At 54.2% G+C, this 19642-nt stretch overlaps 1 protein-coding gene and 1 long non-coding RNA gene across 15 annotated transcripts in view; one reads left to right on the top strand and one right to left on the bottom strand.

Annotated features, from left to right (window-relative positions):
* The window catches only part of Ttc28 (tetratricopeptide repeat domain 28), a 442550-nt gene extending 427413 nt beyond the window's left edge, over positions 1–15137 (top strand). For 2 of the 4 annotated variants that reach the window (XM_087579747.1, XM_087579749.1), the window contains 9 exons: positions 1299–1478; positions 1862–2582; positions 3596–3720; positions 5265–5496; positions 5992–6068; positions 7133–7156; positions 8485–8614; positions 9703–9810; positions 10301–15137. In XM_087579747.1, the coding sequence (XP_087435873.1) occupies positions 1299–1478; positions 1862–2582; positions 3596–3720; positions 5265–5496; positions 5992–6068; positions 7133–7156; positions 8485–8614; positions 9703–9810; positions 10301–11859 (3156 nt within the window). In that variant the 3' untranslated portion in view covers positions 11860–15137. The remainder of the gene's footprint in view (positions 1–1298; positions 1479–1861; positions 2583–3595; positions 3721–5264; positions 5497–5991; positions 6069–7132; positions 7157–8484; positions 8615–9702; positions 9811–10300) is intronic. The other 2 variants (XM_087579748.1, XM_087579750.1) reach the window with 1 other exon arrangement.
* The window catches only part of LOC134481214 (uncharacterized), a 77289-nt gene that overhangs the window by 17990 nt on the left and 39657 nt on the right, over positions 1–19642 (bottom strand). For 3 of the 11 annotated variants that reach the window (XR_015634908.1, XR_015634907.1, XR_015634915.1), the window contains exon 1: positions 3828–4002. The exons of the other annotated variants lie outside the window; for them this stretch is intronic. This is a non-coding gene — a long non-coding RNA (uncharacterized LOC134481214). Of the gene's footprint in view, positions 1–3827; positions 4003–19642 lie in introns of those variants that run through there. 11 annotated transcript variants of the gene reach the window in all.

Below are 19642 nucleotides of genomic sequence, written 5' to 3'. Positions count from 1 at the left end.
GGGTATGCACCACCCCACCCCACCCCCCGCCCCCTCTCCCCAGAGTATTGGGATTATGGGTATGCACCATCCCCCGCCCCGTCCCCTCTCCCCAGAGTATTGGGATTATGGGTATGCACCATCCCCCCCCCCGTCCCCTCTCCCCAGAGTATTGGGATTATAGGTATGCACCACCCCACCCCACCCCCGCCTCCTCTCCCCAGAGTATTGGGATTATGGGTGTGCACCACCCCACCCCCTGCCTCCTCTCCCCAGAGTATTGGGATTATGGGTATGCACCATCCACCCCCCCCCGTCCCCTCTCCCCAGAGTATTGGGATTATGGGTATGCACCACCCCACCCCACCCCCGCCTCCTCTCCCCAGAGTATTGGGATTATGGGTGTGCACCACCCCCCGCCCCCTCTCCCCAGAGTATTGGGATTATGGGTATGCCCCGCCCCCTCTCCCCAGAGTATTGGGATTATGGGTATGCACCCCCCCCCGCCTCCTCTCCCCAGAGTATTGGGATTATGGGTGTGCATCACCACACCTGGGTTCTGGGTCATCTTCCCAGCTGGCTTTCCTCTTCCACATCACAGCCCTACTTTGGAAAAGGCTACTTCTGGCCAGAGCGAGCCGGTGTCTACGTGCTATTGCTTGCACACCGACTGCCCCAGGTCCTCAACCTAAATTCTGTTGCCTCTTTGATACCTTCTTATCCCCAGAAGCCATAAGTGGAGACAGGACCTTCAAAAGCCAGGCCCTGGGGAAGAGGCCCAATCATCACAGTAGTTCCTGGGCCACAGACACATGCCGTTACCCCAAATCCTTCATTCTGGCTCTGAGTATCTGGCCTTGTGCTCACCAAATGGGAGACTCGTCAGGCTCACATCATGGAGTCCTTGCTGCCCAAGAGGGTCATTGCATGCACTCCTGGGTCATGGTGTCAGTCTTCCTGCTGTTCTTGGGGTGCCTCTAGGGCAGCTCCCTCTGCACTCATCCTCAGACTCCAGGTAAAACACCTGGGTCCACCAACAGCTGCTCTTTCTTTGGGTGCCATTCCCCTTCAGGCTTGGTGACTCTCATCTCCCCGCCTCAGTCTCTCACAGACCTTGACAGACTGTCCACCACTTAACCTTCTATCTCCCAGCGAGGCACACAAGAGCCTCACCTCTGAGTCAGGCAGGATACCTGCTGACACTTGTACAGGGTAGCATGTCCAGTATCCACAGCCTCCAGACCGGCCCCTGACAGTCAACCAGTGCGGTCCTGGGCGTTGCCTCTTTCCCTGAGTCGACTCTTGCTCTTACTCTGCAGGGCTTGATGCACTCCAGCGGCCCCGTGGGCCGGCACCGGCAGCTGGTTCTGGTTCTGGAGGGGGAGCTCTACCTTGTCCCCTTTGCTCTCCTGAAGGGCAGCGCCTCCAACGAGTACCTGTATGAGCGCTTTACCCTCATCGCAGTGCCTGCCGTCCGCTCGCTTGGTCCGCACTCCAAGGTAACTGCCCGACTCTGGGGTCTCCCATGCAGCCTGGAGGGCTGACAGGCTTAGCAACCAGGCCCCAGGCCCAGGGCCCAGTGTATATGGGGTAGGTTCTGCCTCAGTGGTTTGTTGTCGAATTATAAGTTTCTCAAGAGGCAGAGGGAAAGGAGCAAGCTTCTGGCGTCTCCGAGGCGGAATACAGGTCCCAGATGGGAAGGGAGCTGGTATCTCTGACGCTGACAGGCTTACAAAGCACATTAGGCACTGGCTGGCAGAAGCCTCTACCCTGCTGGCAACGGGGACTGGCTCTACTGGATCACAAAGATGCTCAACACCCAGGCTGAGTGACGATACCAGGACACCAGATGCCCAGCTGACAGGGTCTCCTCTCCTTACAGGGTCACCTGAGGAAGACCCCGCCCACGTATTCCAGCTCCACCGCCATGGCAGCTGTCATAGGCAACCCTAAGCTCCCCTCAGCAGTGATGGACAGGTGGCTGTGGGGGCCGATGCCCTCGGCAGAAGAGGAGGCATACATGGTGTCAGAGCTTCTGGGCTGCCAGCCCCTTGTAGGCAGTATGGCCACCAAGGAAAGGGTCATGAGTGCCCTGACCCAGGCTGAGTGTATCCACTTTGCTACCCATGTCTCTTGGAAACTATCGGCCTTAGTCCTCACGCCCAACACAGAGGGCAACCCCGCCAGCAGCAAGAGCTCCTTCGGTCACCCCTACACAATCCCCGAGTCACTGCGGGTGCAGGATGACGCAAGTGATGTGGAAAGCATCTCAGACTGCCCACCGCTGCGGGAGCTGCTCCTCACCGCGGCCGACCTCCTGGACCTGCGGCTGTCTGTGAAGCTAGTGGTGCTCAGCTCTTCCCAGGAGGCCAACAGCCGCGTCACAGCGGATGGCCTGGTGGCACTGACACGGGCCTTCCTAGCTGCTGGTGCGCAGTGCGTACTCGTGGCTCTGTGGCCCGTTCCAGTTGCAGCTTCCAAGATGTTTGTCCACGCCTTCTACTCATCCCTGCTGAATGGCCTGAAGGCCAGCGCCTCCCTGGGCGAGGCCATGAAGGCAGTGCAGAGCAGCAAGGCCTTCTCACATCCCTCCAACTGGGCAGGTAGGGAGCTGAAGCCTGCTGGTGGGCGCTGGGTGGTCCCCCACAGTCCCATTCTGCAGCTGTGGGAGGGCGGGAAGCAGGCTCTGGGTGCCAAGGCCCTCATACTCAGCCCCTGGAGGCACAGCCACCGCCTTCCACACTCAGAAGGAATCCACAGCTCTCGGCATCAGTGGACAGTGCCTGTCGTCTGTCACCAGGGCACCTAGTTCAAAACCCCATGTTAGGAAAGAAGACCCTTGATGTGGTCGTGGGAAGGTGTAAGCAGGGTTGTGTGCCATGTAGAAGTTACCTGCCCCTCTGTAGTCCAGCACATCACGCCTAGCGGGTGCCATGGTTCCTCCAGGGTAGCCTTGCCTTCCACCTAGCAGCACAAGGCTTCAGTGTGGCTGTGCCACTGAATGGCTGGTGCTCTGGTAGAGCACAAGTCCTGGTGACCCACGGCCTCTCGTCAGACCAACCTGTCCTGTCTAGGCCCCACAGCACCCATGTAAGAGACCGGACCCTTTGCCTGGCCCTTCCTTCCTGCAGGTTCCCTGCCTGTGTGCAGGCTCCTGGGCCACTGCACTTGTTCGGAAGTGGCATTCACTTGTTTTTTGTTTTGTTTTGTGTTGTTTTGATAGATGACCTAGGCAGGCAAAGGAGCTAAGGGGTCCAGATAGGAGACCAATGGGCTCCTGTTGCTTAACTGTCTGGCCTTTTCCGCTAGCTCAGGCTGTTCCTCCTGAGTCGGAGGGACATGACTTTACCCCTCTGGTTGCTGGTTCCTGCCCCAAGTTCTCTCCCACTAGGCCTCTCTCTCTCTCTGACAAGGAAGCTTGGGGCTGCCCAGCCCAGGGGCCGCTCTGGAGTACTTTCCCATGGCTCACAGAGACAGCCAAGCAGCATGGATGCCTGAGAGGCCAGGGACTGAGCCCACGCCCACCAGCGCTGGCTCTCTTGCTGGGCAGTTGGGAGGAAATGTCCAGGGTAGGGTGGCATGCTGTCCCCTGAGGAGCCCGCTGTGCTGTCCTCAGGTTTCACACTCATCGGCAACGACATAAAACTGAACAGCCCCTCGTCGCTCATCGGCCAGGCGCTCACAGAGATCCTGCAGCACCCCGAGAGGGCACGGGACGCTCTACGAGTGCTGCTGCACCTGGTAAGGGCCAATGGGGCCCCTCTGGGGAACTTGGGTAAGGTGCCAGCGAGAACCAGCTGGGACAGCATGTGATGGGGGTGGCTAGATCCAACTGCCCAGTTCCCTACCTGGAAGGGGTGAGATGACTCTTCAGGGTCTCAGGGTGCATGATCGGGATGAGTCCCAGACCAGCAGTAAGACCCCAGCAGCTGACAGACTTTGTCACCAGAGGCTTTCCCTGGATTCAGGAAAGGGCTGGTTGTGCCCTCGGCCAACCCCAGTGTCCATGAGGCCTGAAAGCTCCTGTACAGTTAGAAATTACCAGTTAAGGCAGCCATTCAGAAGGTACAGCTGAAAGGATCAGGGGTTAAAGGTTGACCCGGACTACTACTACTGCCTACCCCCAAAATAAAACGGTGACACAAACTTGTCCTATCTTTCCCCTTTGCTGAGAACAGGGAGAGCAGTCTCCAGTCATGCCAGCCCAACCCTGGACACAGTTTTCTGTGCTCACCTCACAGGCCTAGAGCAAGCACCATAGCTTCAGAGGAGCCCCCCTGCAGGAGTGGGAAGTAGGTGGGCAGGCCATCTAGGCATCATGGCGCACAGAGACAACTCAAGCCAGGCCCATCAGCCCCACACCCTGGGTCTGGGGCTCTGTGCACATCAGTGAAAGAGAAGGTACACACCATTCTTCAAGCTTGGGTCTGTGTGGAGTTTCTGAACCTTAGATGCTATACTAGGTGAGCCTAGCTGCTGTGGTCGGTGACACTCCAGGTTCAAGGATGCTGAGACATTAGCTTTCTCCGTCACCCCATATCTGTGAGCCCTTCTGAGTCCCCTACACCCGAGGCACTGCTTCCATGCCACCACAGACTTCTCCTAGTCACCCTTCCTGCAGTGGAGTCTCTGTCCAGCCGGCACCCTCAGGGCCTCACAAGGCCTCCAGCCATGGGTATATTTACTGCTTTCCTCTTTTGGGTTAACAGTCGGAACCACACCCCAAGCTCCCCCGATAACCCTTCTGGTAACAATACCCGTTTCTCCTGCAGGAGGCAATGTGCCTCTGAGACCCAAGGACAGCCACTCCTGACCCTTAGTATATGGACACTTCTTTTCCCCAAAATGTCGGATTCATGCTTCACTCTAAGAGAAGCCTCGGATGACATGCTGGATAGTCTGCAAGCCTCTATGAGGACACATGTGCCTCGGGGGCCTGTGTCCGCTGAGAGAGTTGTGCAGAAAATGAAGATCTGGCAGGCACTGGCAGGCACTGGCAGGGTAGTGAGGGTATAGGCCTGGGCAGGCTCTGGCTGGAGCAGGCTCTGGACTGAGGCCGCTTTCTGTGGAGTGGAGAAGGGAAGACCCCTCCTTTGCCCTAGCCCTGCATCTCTGAAGACCAGCTCTTGGCAGTCACGCCCTCCTATGCATAAGGCCTCGACATCATGTCCTTAAGCCTGTCCAAATGGCCTTCCCAGGTGGCAGTAGCCAACATGACACCGACTTTCCCCAAAGCCCCAGGAGGAGAACAGGGCTGACCTGGGTCTCTGCCTCATCCCTACCAGGTGGAGAAGTCCCTGCAGCGGATCCAGAATGGACAGCGCAACGCCATGTACACGTCTCAGCAGAGCGTCGAGAACAAAGTAGGCGGCATCCCTGGGTGGCAGGCTCTCCTCACAGCAGTGGGCTTCCGGCTGGACCCTGCTGCCAGCGGCCTGCCAGCAGCAGTCTTCTTTCCAACCTCAGACCCAGGCGACAGGTTGCAGCAATGCAGCAGCACTCTCCAGGCCCTGCTGGGTAAGCTGCTACAGCACGGGGGGGGGGGGGGGTGTTACTGAGTCGGCACAAGGATGCTGGGTCTTGTCCCTAGAAGCATCCCCAGAGGTGACAGGATCCCTGAGACACTGCCATGGATGCATGGCTGATACCCACCTTACCCGGTCTTCCTGTCTATGATGGTGTGCTGGCCCCACCTAGGCTCTGTCCTGTCCCGGAGGATGAAAGTGGCCCTGGGCAGATCCTGCTATCAGTGGCTATGCTTCTGGCAAAACCACAGAACAACCAGGGTGACGTAGGTGCACCACCACCTGGGATCCAGGCTATCCTGGAGCTGTAACTGGGAGAGTGAAGCACAGTGTCAGGGTCCCTCTCCTCTGGAGGCCACGTGTTCCTGTCCCAGGCCACACAGGAACATGTCTCTGGCCTGGCCAACCTGTAGCTAAGTGCCCTCAGTGCTAAGCGCCTGGAACACTTTCCCTGGGAGGTGACTCCTGCTCCTCTGTCTCGGCTCAGGTCTGCCCAACCCAGCTCTCCAAGCACTGTGCAAGCTCATCACAGCCTCAGAGACGGGAGAGCAGCTCATCAGCCGGGTGAGTACAGCCAGGCACCAGGTGCAGGCTGGGCCAGGCAGGCCTGTCAGGTATGTGGAGTGTGAAGAGAAAGGGCTGGGACAGCATCTCTGGGCTCACGGCCTTGCCGCTGGTCCAGGTGTCTCCAGAACCCTCTTTCACCGTCTTGTGTCCTGCCACCTCCCCCAGCTCTCCAAGATAATGGACTAGTATCACAGTGTTGGGTCAGACTCTGAGAGCAAAGCCTTGTAGAGAAGAGGCAGCTTTGAGGAAATGTGGGTGGAATTCAGGGATTTGAATTCTGACTCTGAGCTCCAAAAGCAGCCCCACTCCCAGCATCTTCTCTGTCCCCCCGACTTTCCTTCTGGCCACTGAGAATCCAGAGTCCACCCAGGTGTACGTACAGGTGTGGGGAGGGGGTGGTCTGTATGGCATTCTTCAAGGAGGCAGAGTCCCTGGTCATCCTGGAAGCTGTAACTTGGCACAGTAGTGCATGTTGCTGAAGTATATTGACCAGTCTCAGCCATGTGCAGTATGGTACCCTACGTGAGCTTCGCCAGGGTAGACACCCTCAGTGGCTCCTGGATTCCCCACCCCCAGGGCTGTTGGCACCATCACTGAGACACAGAACCAGCCAGTGACCTGGCTTGAGTTCCCGCTGGTTTTATAATTAGCATGCCTCATCTGCTCACTGAATAGCATCAGAGGACACTTCTAGAATGTTGCATGTTCAAAGATCCAGGACACAGCTCTGTGTTCTCCAGACAGGAATGCAGAACTTGCACTCCTACACTGTGGGCAAAGCCAAGAGCCTCAAAGTGCCAGCTCTTTGTCTCTTGCTTTTATGGAACAATGGGACTGTGGAGCCCCGGATAACTGGATGCTGGCCAAAGCGTCTCCTGTATGCTCGTTTCTTGTGTCCCCCTTGCTGCCTCTCACTCCTCTCCAGTCAGAGCCAGGCTGGTGCAGCACCTCCTAAGGCAGCGATCAGCTTGTGTGCATAACTGCTGTGCTTGGATCTAAATTCTCTCTCTCTCTCTCTCTCTTTCTCTCTCTGTCCTTTTCTCATACTCTGCTGGCTGAAGGCTGTTAAAAATATGGTGGGAATGGTAAGTACAACTCTAACTTAGCGGCTGCTGTCAGGTGAGCGCCTGCCCACCCACCCTAGCACCCTGGCTCTGAGCTCGCTGGCCATGCCATGCACACTGGCACGGGGCTCTGGGCTGGGGCTTGTCCCCACCTCTGCTCTGGCTACCCCTTTCCTGTTCCACTCTGTCCTGATTTGACCTCAAGTTTCACTAGAGCAGCAGAGGCAAAACCAGTGACAAACACAGGGAGAACACCCCCTACCCGAGAAGCAGAGTTCACCTGACACCTGAGTAGTCACACGAGCGTTGCGGTCACAAAATGTAGTGTTCAAATCTTCCCCGTCTAATACCAGACCCTAAAGATGGCCTACCTTTAGACATGTGAGCAAAACAGAGGCAACCAGTCCCAGCTCCCCTCCCCGACTCCCACGGCCTCTCCTGTGCTTTAGGGAAGGCAGAGGCTGAAGCAGAGCTTGGGCCCTCGGAGGCTCCTCCACCTTTGTTCCACATAGCTCCTTGCCATACTACCCATGGCCAGTAGAGGGCAGTAGGTGTGACCAGGGGGGTCTGATGGAGGTGTCATGAGGTGGGGGGTGGGGGCAGCAGCAGGTGTGACTGGGGGTGAAGGGGTGGCAGCAGCTGTGACCAGGGAGGTCAGCAGTAGGTATAACCAGGGGGGTCTGAAGGAGGTGTGCATGGGGGGGGAGGGGGACAGCAGTAGGTGTGACTGGGGGGGTGGTTGAAGGAGGTGTGCATGGAGGGGCATGCTGCAGTAGGTGAGGGGGGAACTACAATAGGTGTGACTAAAGGGGGGGCTGCAGTGAGTGTGCACAGGGTGGGGTCTGCAGTAGGTGTGACAGGGGGTGTGCAGTAGGTGTGAATGGGGGGCTACACTAGGTGTGACTAAGGGTGCAGGGGAGCTGAAGTAGGTGTGAATGGGGGGCTACACTAGGTGTGACTAAGGGTGCAGGGGAGCTGAAGTAGGTGTGAATGGGGGGCTACACTAGGTGTGACTAAGGGTGCAGGGGGGCTGAAGTAGGTGTGAATGGGGGGCTACACTAGGTGTGACTAAGGGTGCAGGGGAGCTGAAGTAGGTGTGAATGGGGGGCTACACTAGGTGTGACTAAGGGTGCAGGGGGGCTGAAGTAGGTGTGAATGGGGGGCTACACTAGGTGTGACTAAGGGTGCAGCTGCAGTAGGTGTGCACAGGGTGGGGTCTGCAGTAGATGTGACCTCAGGGGTTGCAGGTGTCATGAGAGGTCAGCGCTACGTGACAGGTGACATGAAGCTTGGGTGGGGTGCTCAAAATTCTGGATGCCCATGCTCACATCTGTCTGTTCCTCCCTCAGCTCCATCAAGTGCTGGTTCAGCTGCAGGCCTGTGAGAAGGAACAGGACTTTGCCTCAGCTCCCATTCCAGTCTCCCTGAGTGTCCAGCTCTGGCGGCTCCCAGGGTGTCATGAGTTCCTGGCAGCTCTCGGTAGGACCAAGCACCTTGGACTTAATTTCTGTTTTCCCTCCTGTCTTCTGTTGGGTCAGACCCAGTGTTGTAGAAATTATTAACCAAAGAATGCTAATGCTGTAGCCCCCTTCCCTCCATCACTGCGTCCACTCTAATCTGTCTTGACCTCACCAACACAGACACAAGCTTTACCACGTGTCCAGGGGGCTACTGGCTGGTGGAAGGGACAGTGGCCAGGCCAGACCTCAGTGACTAGTAGTCAAGACAGAAGAACCAAGAGCAGCACCAGAGTAGAGTCAGAAGGGGGCACACCAGGCCTCGGGCAGGGCAGGGCCTCCAGGCCAGTAAGGAACCCTCATACAAGCTCCCTTTCCTTCCCTGCCCTACCCTACCCCACCATCTCCAGCAGGCTCAGTGATGTCTCAAGGAGGGAGCTTAGCTGGTCTCTTCTCGGGATAGTCTCTGTCCACAATGCCTGAGAGAGTATTGGCTGGCTGCCTCTGTGATGCTCAGCTAACTTGGAACTCCTAGGCTCAAGGGATGCCCCCAGCTCAGTGTGGCTGCTATGGTGTCTCTGAAGTCATTGAACTGCAGCATCAACAGCTCATTAGCCACCCTCTCACTCAGGAAAGCAGATGCCCTCTGCTCTACTCTAAAGCCCATTAAAACCCACAGGAGGGGGACCTGGCAGCCCTTTAGGCACAAAAGGGAGTCTTCCATTTAGTAGAAGTACATCCAAGACCCCAAGGACAACAGATATGGAGGGCATGCAGGCAGACCTTGTCCTCAGGCACAGAGAGGCCTCCTTCCTGGATGCCAACCTGAAGTCCTGCCCCAGTGCTGAGCATAGCAGCCACTTTTGCCCTGGAGAGTCTGAGCAAACCATCCTGTGGCTAAGTGTCCAGTCTCACGTAGCCTGACTCCAAGAAGACTGCAGCAGAGTCAGGCAACATTCCACATCAGGAGGTGAGGCTATGCCCTGTAGCTCTTCTGAGAAAGGCAGCCTGACCTCCTGATGGCTCAGCTGGGAAACCCCAGCTGGGTACTCACTGGCACCCCTGCTGTACTGCCCACGGTGAGACCATGCATCTTCTGTGTTCCTCTAGGGTTTGACCTATGCGAAGTAGGCCAAGAGGAAGTGATCCTGAAAACCGGTAAACAGGCTAGTCGGCGCACCACCCACTTTGCTCTCCAGTCCCTACTGTCACTCTTCGGTAAGCTCCTCCCCTGTCCCCCTCCAGGAGAGTTGAGTGATGCCTCTGTCTTCTGGAAGAGAGGCCCACAGAGTTCCTGGCTCTGGAGAGCTTCATCCTTGGGGCATACAGGCAGCCAGCTCATTAGCTTGCCTGAGGCCAGCACCTCAGGGACAGACAGCAATGTGGGGGACAAAACGAGGGACAGTGGAGCTAATGGGACATGGCATGGTGTCAGGGTATTCCTACTCCATGGCCATAAACACAGTGTAAGAGGAGGTCCATGGGACTGTGCTGGGCCCTGCTGTCCTCCCAGGGATAGTAAGTTGGCAGCTGAGTGGTAGCCTGTGGTGCATGGCTAGGCAAGTAGTAGGGTCTTTACTTCTTGTTCAGGAGGACGGGGTTAATTCAAGTTGTACATATGTAGGAAGTCTTTGCTAGCTCCCAGCATTAGGATGCCTCATGAAGGAAAGGCCAGTCTGTCAAATCCTAATGGCTCTTTCCGTTCTAGATTCCACCGAGCTCCCCAAGCGCCTCAGCCTGGACAGCTCGTCCTCCCTGGAGTCCCTGGCATCTGCACAGTCTGTGTCCAACACTCTGCCCTTGGGTTACCAGCATCCTCCTTTCTCACCCACGGGGGCAGACAGCATCGCCTCGGACGCCATCTCCGTGTACAGCCTCAGCTCAATTGCCTCCTCCATGAGTTTTGTTTCCAAGCCCGAGGGGGGACTGGAAGGCGGGGCTCCCCGAGGACGACAGGACTATGATAGGTCCAAGAGCACCCACCCTCAACGAGCCACCCTGCCACGGCGCCAGATGTCCCCCCAGGCCAGACGTGGGGTCAGCAAGGAAGAAGAAGAATACGAGGGGTTCTCCATCATCAGCATGGAACCTCTGGCGACCTACCAAGGCGAGGGGAAGGCGCGCTTCTCCCCAGACCCCAAGCAGCCCTGTGTCAAGGCACCAGGTGGGGTGAGGCTTTCGGTCAGCTCCAAGGGCAGTGTCAGCACCCCCAACTCCCCCGTGAAGATGACCCTGATCCCCAGCCCGAACTCACCCTTCCAGAAAGTGGGTAAACTGGCAAGTTCAGACACAGGTGAGTCGGACCAGTCCAGCACGGAGACCGACAGCACTGTGAAGTCCCAGGAGGAGAGCAGCCCAAAGCTGGACCCCCAGGAGCTGGCCCAGAGGATCCTAGAGGAGACCAAAAGCCACCTCCTGGCGGTAGAGCGCCTTCAGCGGAGCGGTGGCCCAGCCAGCCCTGACCGAGAAGATGGGGTGGTAGCACCCAGCAGCACCACAGTCTTCAGGGCCTCAGAGACCAGCGCCTTCAGCAAGCCTATCCTCTCTCATCAGAGGAGCCAGCTGTCCCCACTCACTATCAAACCACAGCCCCCAGCCAGGAGCTCTTCCCTTCCCAAGGTAAGCAGCCCTGCCACATCAGAGGTGTCAGGCAAGGATGGCCTGAGCCCGCCTGGCAGCAGCCATCCATCGCCCGGCCGTGACACCCCAGTCTCCCCGGCAGACCCTCCGCTCTTCAGACTCAAGTACCCCAGCTCTCCGTACAGCGCTCACATTTCCAAGTCCCCCCGGAACACATCCCCCGCGTGCAGTGCGCCATCCCCTGCACTCTCCTACTCTTCAGCTGGCTCTGCTCGCTCCAGTCCTGCTGATGCCCCCGATGAGAAGGTGCAGGCGGTGCACAGCCTCAAGATGCTCTGGCAGAGCACACCCCAGCCCCCCAGGGGCCCCCGAAAAATATGTCGAGGTGCACCAGGAACCTTGACATCCAAAAGAGATGTCCTCAGCCTGCTGAACTTGTCCCCTCGCCATGGCAAGGAGGAGGGCGAGGCAGACAGGCTGGAACTGAAGGAGCTGTCTGTGCAGCGGCGTGACGAGGTGCCACCCAAAGTCCCCACCAATGGCCACTGGTGTTCGGATGCAGCAACACTGACAACAGCCAGTGGCCGCAGCACCACAGCTGCTGCCTCGCGCCCTCTGAGACTTCCCTTGGCCAACGGTTACAAGTTCCTGCCCCCAGGAAGGCTCTTCCCTTCCTCCAAATGTTAGAGCATCTTCTTGACCCTGACTCAGAGTCCAGGGGTCCCTCATCCTTGTGGTCACCTGCCCACACAGCCGCTGATGCCATCTCTCTCCGGACAGGTGGGCTCCCTGGGCAAGGTCACTGCCACGCCAAATACCGCAGTACTCAAGGGTAGCCCCTGGGCCAGATTCACCAAAAGCAGGTCTTGTGTGGGAATGGCAGTGCCTTCTCTGCCGCTGCCCTGCTCGAGTCTCGAGTCTCGTGACGCTCCTGCCGCAGGGCCTGTGGGAGGCGAGAGCACAGGGCTTGCTACCAAGTCTCTATGCATACCTTTCCCTCAGGAGCACAGACAGCTCTTGTTGGGCTTCCAGGTGCTGGTGGGATAAATAATGTTCTAAGTCAAGTTCTGCACTGATGCGTTACGTTAGCCAAAAGGAGAACTGTGGTTTTTAAAATGCCAATTCTTTGTGATTAAATTGTAGCCATTCTGGTGGATACGGAAGTCACAGCCACAATGCAATAACTCATGTTGAAAGCTTGCATCCCCAGCTGCTCCCCATGAGCTAGGCCAGGGGGTCTTTAGACCCCACTGCTGGCCAAACTTGAATTTTCTTAAAAAAAAATAATAAAAATAAAAATTCTGTACTCTTGTCCAGGCATTTTAGAACTATGCAATTGTGGTTTAAAACACAACATTGTACTTTTAAAACATAACTGACCTTTTTTGTACATGGATAAACACTTGGTTTTATTATCAATAGTACTTTGCATTTATAGCTGTTATTTTTAAAAGCTCAAGAAATTTTAAATGCCAAATTTTGAATATTCATCCGTAAGAAGTAATCAAGTTTTCCTGGTGGTATGGTTGAAATTATTCAATTTCCTTATTTAAAAAAAAAAAGAGAGAGAGAAAGAGAAAAAAATAACAAAAAAAAAAAAAAAACAAATATCCAGTCCCCTGGCCAGCTAGACCAGAACCCCTGCCACTCCATCAGCTGCCTTGCTGCGTCTCTTCTCCCTGCAGACCTCTCTCCTCAGCTGGTCACCAGGCCCCACAGCCCAGCTGGTCTCTTGTGACTGCTGGCTGCCACTCTCCAGGTCAGTCTTTGCAAGTGCTGCAACAGTTTGAGCTGCACCACCAGGTCAGGGGAATAGCACTGAGATTGAGACCCTCCTTCCCTCCTCACTATGAGAGCAGTCATCTGGGCCGAGATCCATCATCACAGGGGTCTGGGGGCCTGGCTGGCATCATGACCCGAAGGGCACTTCTGACCTTGAGTAGGCCCTGACTTGGGTTTGTTCTTGGTTATGGGGTCTCCAGCCCAAGCTAGCCTTTCAGATTTGCAGGGATCTGTGTGCCTCAGCCTGCACCAACACACCACGCTAGGACCTCACTCTAGCCGCTCATGGACCTCTGCCTCAGTGTGCTGTTTTGCAAACTGACTCCATGTTATGCTCCACTGAGTCTTGCTGTAGAGGATTCTACATTTGACCCAACAACCTTGCTGACAACCACAATAAGGCGGCTGTCACATTCTGGCCTGGCCCTGGCTCTAGGAGAGAAATACTTCATGAAGCAGCGTGTACTATCTTAGCTTAGCAGGGAGCTAACTGGCTATGTAGCAGATGAAAACCAAACCCAGCACTGTGCATACCACTTGCAAAGAAGTCAGGTCCTTGGCAACCAAGATTCAACCTCAACACAAACGCGGGTGGCTGGGCTCTGTCCTTCCCAGCCACCACCTCAGCCTCTCCCCCAAAGTGCCCAGGAGCCTGGCTCTTTGTGCTCTGTCCAGGATGCAGCCCGCCATCAGCAAATACCTCCACCCCTCAGACCATGTGTGGTTGTTAAGCCATGGAGGACGACTCCCAGGCTGCCCTGGTGAATGCCTAGGTACACTGTCGTTTTTCTGATCAGCACAGAAGAGCTAATCAGTACCTGGGATGCTTTTTATTTGTAAGTTTCAATGAAGGAAAAGAGTTGGCAAGATAACGGGACCGGTGTGCAGACCCAAGTCATCGTTTATGTCAGTCTTGGCGACTCCATGCATGTGAATAAAGTCAAGTGAAGTTCTCAGCTACGTCGAGAAGAGGACACTTAAAAATCATGAGACTGTTTGATCAGAGTTCTGTATGGGTCAGGGGTTGGCGACCGTGACCCACAAGCTAAGCTGGTGAATGAGTTTGAAGTTCCGTTTGTTTGTTTCGGCCGTAAGCCAGTGGTGGATTTCACCTTTTAAAATGGTTAATGAGTACAGCAGAAGTCCTGATTTTTGCCTCTTGGTTCACAAAGCCTGAAGTCGCCTGTTAACCCAGCCTCTTAAAAAGGAAGGTTGGCAACTCCTGGTGCACACAACAGAAAAACGAAACTGAAATTTTGTTCCACGGCCAGGAAGTATTCAAGGAAGCAGGGGAGACCGACTGGCCCATCGGGCCCAAAGCCTCGAGGGCTCACACCTGGTGCAGATGACTCCTACCTAGCTCTTGGCTCTTCATCCCCTGTGGGAGAAGTCGACAGATAGGAGTCAAAGTTACAAAAGTGGTCTCTGTTTCCCCTCTGCTGGTAGTGTAGAGAAATTCCCTTAAGCTCAGGAAGTAAAAGTTTTTAATAAATTTTTTCTTAAATGTTCTACCCCGGCTCTACCAGACAAAGACATGCTCCAGACAAGCAGCGGCTTCCTCGGGGAGCTTGGTGAGACCGCAAAGCAAGGCCGTAGGCTGCCCCAGTTTTCACCAGCAATGACTCCTAACTGTAAACACACCCAAGAAAATCACCTACCAAAACTTACACGTTGTTTCTGCACCAATGTGCAGGTCTCACCTTCCTCCCTTAAGAAAAAAAAAAAAAAATCAGTCCACCCTGATCGGTGGTGAGGTGCTGCCCATAGGGTCCAGCTGCCCTGGCCATGCACACGGTGGCTTCGGTGTTCCTTAGCACCTTGTAAGTGGGCAAATGCAACAGTGCGGCTTCCCCTCACACACTGTTGTTGGAATTGGCTGTACTCGAGGCCTGTGAACTGGGCCTGTTTGTAGAGGATCCTTCAGAAAGCGCCCACGACAGCACTCATGCCCCCATCCTGGGCACCTCCCTCCTTGGCATTCACTCTCCTTAGATGCATTGTTAGCCACCTTTGGCCTACACGGACTCTTTTTGTAAATTACACAATTTCCAGACAGCATTAAACTTTTTATATTATGAGATTTGCCATGTAAAAAGAACTTCATATTTTTATTGAGGCTGCGGGCGCTTGGCCCTTCCTTTGTGATTCGGTGTCTATTAAAGCATGAGCCTGTCAGTTTTAAATGCCGTCTCTGAGTCTCTTTCTACTCCTTTCCCATAATTCCAGAGTACCCACGTTCACAAAGGAGCACAGACCTGAGCACACCTTAGGAAGCTGCCCTGGGCACTCTAGCCACACAGAACCTTAGATGGCCAACACTTTGGCTCCTGCAGACTTACAGTGGAGAGCCAGAGATGGCTACCGTTGAATGGCTGCTTGGAAGGGGAAACACATCACACAGGTTTTAGCCACCTGATTTCCCCCTCCCACGACCTCAAGAGACTTTGAAGGAGCCTTTTCAGGAAGAAAGCCATCCTCTGTGGAGAGGCTCGGGGTGTGGGGACACAGGCACTGAAGGGGTGACATCCTACTGGGTGACAGCAGAAATACTAAGCAGCAATGTATACAACATTGATGGCCATGCTGTTAGCAAGGCTCACCGCAGCCCAGCCCCAGATGCTTTTACATCTGAGGATGCAGAGACTCCAGCCCAAAGAAACAGACAACAGGAAAAACAGCCCTGCTGCTTCACGGTGGCCTTGGCAAAAAGGCAAAAAGCTAGATTTGGCTGCCACTGACAACATAGTCTCAAAACTCACATAGGGGAGAAGGAAGTGGACAGACAGTCCAGTGCTGAGAAATGTTCTGTCATAAAGAGATTTCATCCCGTAACCCTGCACAGCTGAAAGACCAGGGTGTGCCGTAGGTTAGACAATCCAGTGAACAGGAAACCTGCCTCGAACAGTGAAGCCACGTTCCTCACATGCAGGTGCAGGAGGGTGTCTCATGAACACAGCATATATGCAGACCACACGCTCACTCCAAGACAGCAGCAGAGAACACTGGTCACCACCACACGGTCGCAGTGTGGCGTGCAAGTCGTCACAGTGGGGACACATATGCGCTACGGCTCTTCAGCCTATGTTTCAATCAAGTGCATTCCCTACACAGAAGTAATCAACACGAAAATACGGGGTGGGGTAGAGTCCTGGTAGAGCGTTGTTCTAGAATGTGTGAGGCCCCAGTTTGCACCCCCAGCACCACCGGGAGAAAGCAGAAAGCACACACCACACTGTCGATGGACACCTCCAGCCACCCTGAGCTTGTTTCTGCTCCTGGTAGGGGTGTCTCAAGTATACGTCTTCTTTCCAGACCCGTGGAAGCGGACAGTGGGCTCCAATAAAACAAAAACGTTGAAGACAGTGGCCATCTTAGCCTCCTTAAACTCAACTCCACGTCTCCATACCTAAGCCAGACACACCCTCCTGTCAGCCTTTCTCAGTGTAAATGCAGATGACCCACTGGCCCAGGAGCTTGTTATTGCATCTGCTGGGCTGTGTCATCAGGGAGTAAGGACAGCATAGGGTGTATCTGGATGCACTGTCCCAAAACTTTCCATTCATGGTTGGTTGAACCCATATATGAGGAACCCATGGGTAGGATACAGAAAGCCAGCTATGAGTAAAGTCATGAGAATAAAACTGGGCTGGCCATGGTGGTGCATGCCCCAGCACTTGGAAGGCAGAGCCAGGCAGAGATCTGAGTTTGAGGCCAGCCTGGTCAAAAAAGAGAGTTCCAGGACATAACAGAAAAAATCCTGTCATAAAAAAACTGTAATTCCACAAAATAAGTGGAATATATGGGCTTAAATTTTTCTTATATTGGGGCCGGAGAGATGGCTCAATGGTTAAGAGCGCTCACTGCTCTTCTGAAGGTCTTGAGTTCAATTCCCAGCACCCACACACAGCTCACAACCATCTGATGCCATCTGATGCAGACAAAGCACCCACATACGTAAAATGCACACGCACACACACACACATCCTTTTTTAAAATTCTATATGTAACTGCAAGGATCCCCAACCCTGGAGGAGGCTGCAGCTCTAAGTTGCAAGTGCCATGGGTCAACTCTGGGCCCAAGGGAGGCAATTCAGGAAATCAGAGGAGAAGCTCAGACAGAAAAGCCTGGAGAATCAAGAAGGCGGCAGAGGCTGCAACCCACAACAGCTGGGGGGAGGGGGGAGTCAGAAGCACAGGGCTGATGGATGGGCAGGAGGGAAGACTATAACCAGAAACACAGCGGAAGTCACACAAGGAGTATGCATGCCAAGAAATGCTTATGGGCATTGGACTTGAAGCGCTGCAGGGGAAAAATGCAAATTTTCACACATGGTCAAAGCAGGAAGGCAGAGAGGAGGTGAAGAGCAGCTCCTGAGGCTGAGCTCAGAGAGGATGTAAGGCAGATGCACAGCTCCCTAGACTGAGCTCAAAGCACAGTAGCAAGGCTGGAGAGGACAGTGGCAGGTGCTTGACATCTTGCTATCTGGCTTTCTGATACTGTAAGAAACACCAGAGAGAGACAAGAGACAAGAGACAGAGAGACAGACAGAGACAGATCCATTTCCAAAGAGAACAGGTGATTTCATCTCTCAGGTGAGTTCAAGATCTTTGGCTTGGCCACTGCTCTGAGCCTTTTTTGGGGGCAGGGGAGAGCATCATGTTGGGAGCCCAAGAAGGACCCCAGACAATGACCCACTTCTTACTGGTTCCTGCAGCTCCCATCAGCACCAGGCAGCTTGTGGGGGATGTTGGGGACAGAACCACAGCAGTGTCACTAAGCACCTTACAGTCCTGCTTTTTCGCACATCTCAGCTGTTTCCTGGTGAAAGGCGTGGCTGTTCAACTAAACTTCAGTTAAAAAAGATGCGAAAGTTCCGAACAGGACTGGAGGGGGAGAAGCCAGGGACAAAGAGCAGTCACGGTTGCCCACCCTCAGCCTAGCCAACAGTTTCTAAGATGAAAGACCAGCTGTGTTCCAGGGGCCAGATGCTCTGCCTTTCCAATTATTTAGAAAATACAGGGCTGGAGAGATGGCTCAGAGGTTAAGAGCACTGACTGCTCTTCCAGAGGTCCTGAGTTCAAATCCCAGCAACCACATGGTGAGTCACAACCATCTGTAATGAAATCTGATGCCCTCTTCTGGTGTGTCTGAAGACAGCTACAGTGTACTTATATATAATAAATAAATCTTCAAAAAATATAAAAGATATGTTCAAAATATTCCCCTTGAAATAAAATGTGTAAAAAAAAAAAAGAGACCGATGTTATTACAAACAGAAATGGCTTTTAAAACCCTGCTCGTTCTTGTAGATTTAGAAGAAAAAATTATATTTATATGTGTGGATTGGGGTGTGGCAATGCCTTGGAGGACAGAAGAGGATGTTGGAATCCCCTGGAGCTAAAGTGACAAGTGGTGTGGATCATATAATGTGGACACTGGGAACTGAACTTGGGGCCTCTGTGAGAGCAGCAAGTACTTATAACCACTGAACCATCTGTCCCACCTTAAGAAAAAAGCAGAGCAGGGTAGTACTGCCTGTGTCCCAGAACTTTAAGTAGAGGCGAGATCGGAAGTTCAAAGTCAGCCTTATTGGCACAGGGCTATAGGAGACTCTGTCTCAAAACAAATGCAAACAGAAAAGAAAATAGCAAAGATGACTTTGAAACGGATGTGTTGCTGACATGTTGGCGAACATGCACGCTGATACTCCAAAGAGGTCAGAGTGCTGGCCTTAAGGGAGCATCTGCAAATGCCCTTCGATATAGAAACCCCAAAGCCTTACCCAGTGGGTGCTGCTGGGGCTGAGTACACGAGTTCACTGTGCATTCACGGTGGGACTGTGCTGAAGCCTGCCTAGCGACAGCAGTGAAGAATGTGTGGGGGCGACTGGGGGTGATGTCTTCCTCTGTCCCCCTCCCTCCCTCACTTTTTTTGTTTTGAGGCAGGGTCTCATGTAGCCCAGGCTAGCCTTGAACTGGTCCCCCTGCCTCTCTTCCTGGTGGTGAATAGGTCTATAACATTTTAAGACACTGCAGCTATAACTGGCTGTCATGGCTGTGGTAGAATTGAGTGCCCAGGCCTATAGCCCAGAGCCTGGAGCAGGCTGCAAGTGCAGCACAGCCAGAAGTGTCATTCATACCTGCTGAGCGAGAAGCTCCCTGCCCAGTCTTTACTACCAGATGCTTACACTTCACAGCACCACCATGTGGCAGAGGGAGAGCCTGTCTGTTCCAGAAAACTAGGCCAAACATCTGGGTCCAAATATACTAAAGGGACAGGGTGACCTCACCCAGGCCTTCAGACTTTTTGCATTGGTAGCAACTGTGCATTGGGCTTCGGGAGATAATAATACTCTCCACTGTATAAATATCCTCTACACAGCCATATTAAACAAAAACCGAGTCAACTCATAGAAGCAGAGCTCATGGCCAGCCCTTTGAGTCACCAGGCGGGGGATGAATTTTAGTTCTGCTCTGCCCGGCAGGGTCTTGCCCTTTCTTTTTTCTTTTTAGAATTTCTTTATGTGTATGGGTGTTCTGCCTACAAGTATGTCTGTGCACCATGTACGTGCAGTGCACACAGAAGTTAAAAAAAGGGCATCAGATCCCCCGAGACTGGAGTCACAAACAACCGTGTGCCACACCAAGTAGGTGCTGGGAACCGAAGCAGCCTGTGCTCCTAGTCACG

Source organism: Rattus norvegicus, chromosome 12, assembly GCF_021556685.1.
Source record: "Rattus norvegicus strain SHRSP/BbbUtx chromosome 12, alternate assembly SHRSP_T2T, whole genome shotgun sequence".
Lineage (NCBI taxonomy): Eukaryota > Metazoa > Chordata > Mammalia > Rodentia > Muridae > Rattus > Rattus norvegicus.
Note: the sequence above shows the minus strand (reverse complement) of the source record. Positions and strands in the feature narration are given on the sequence as shown.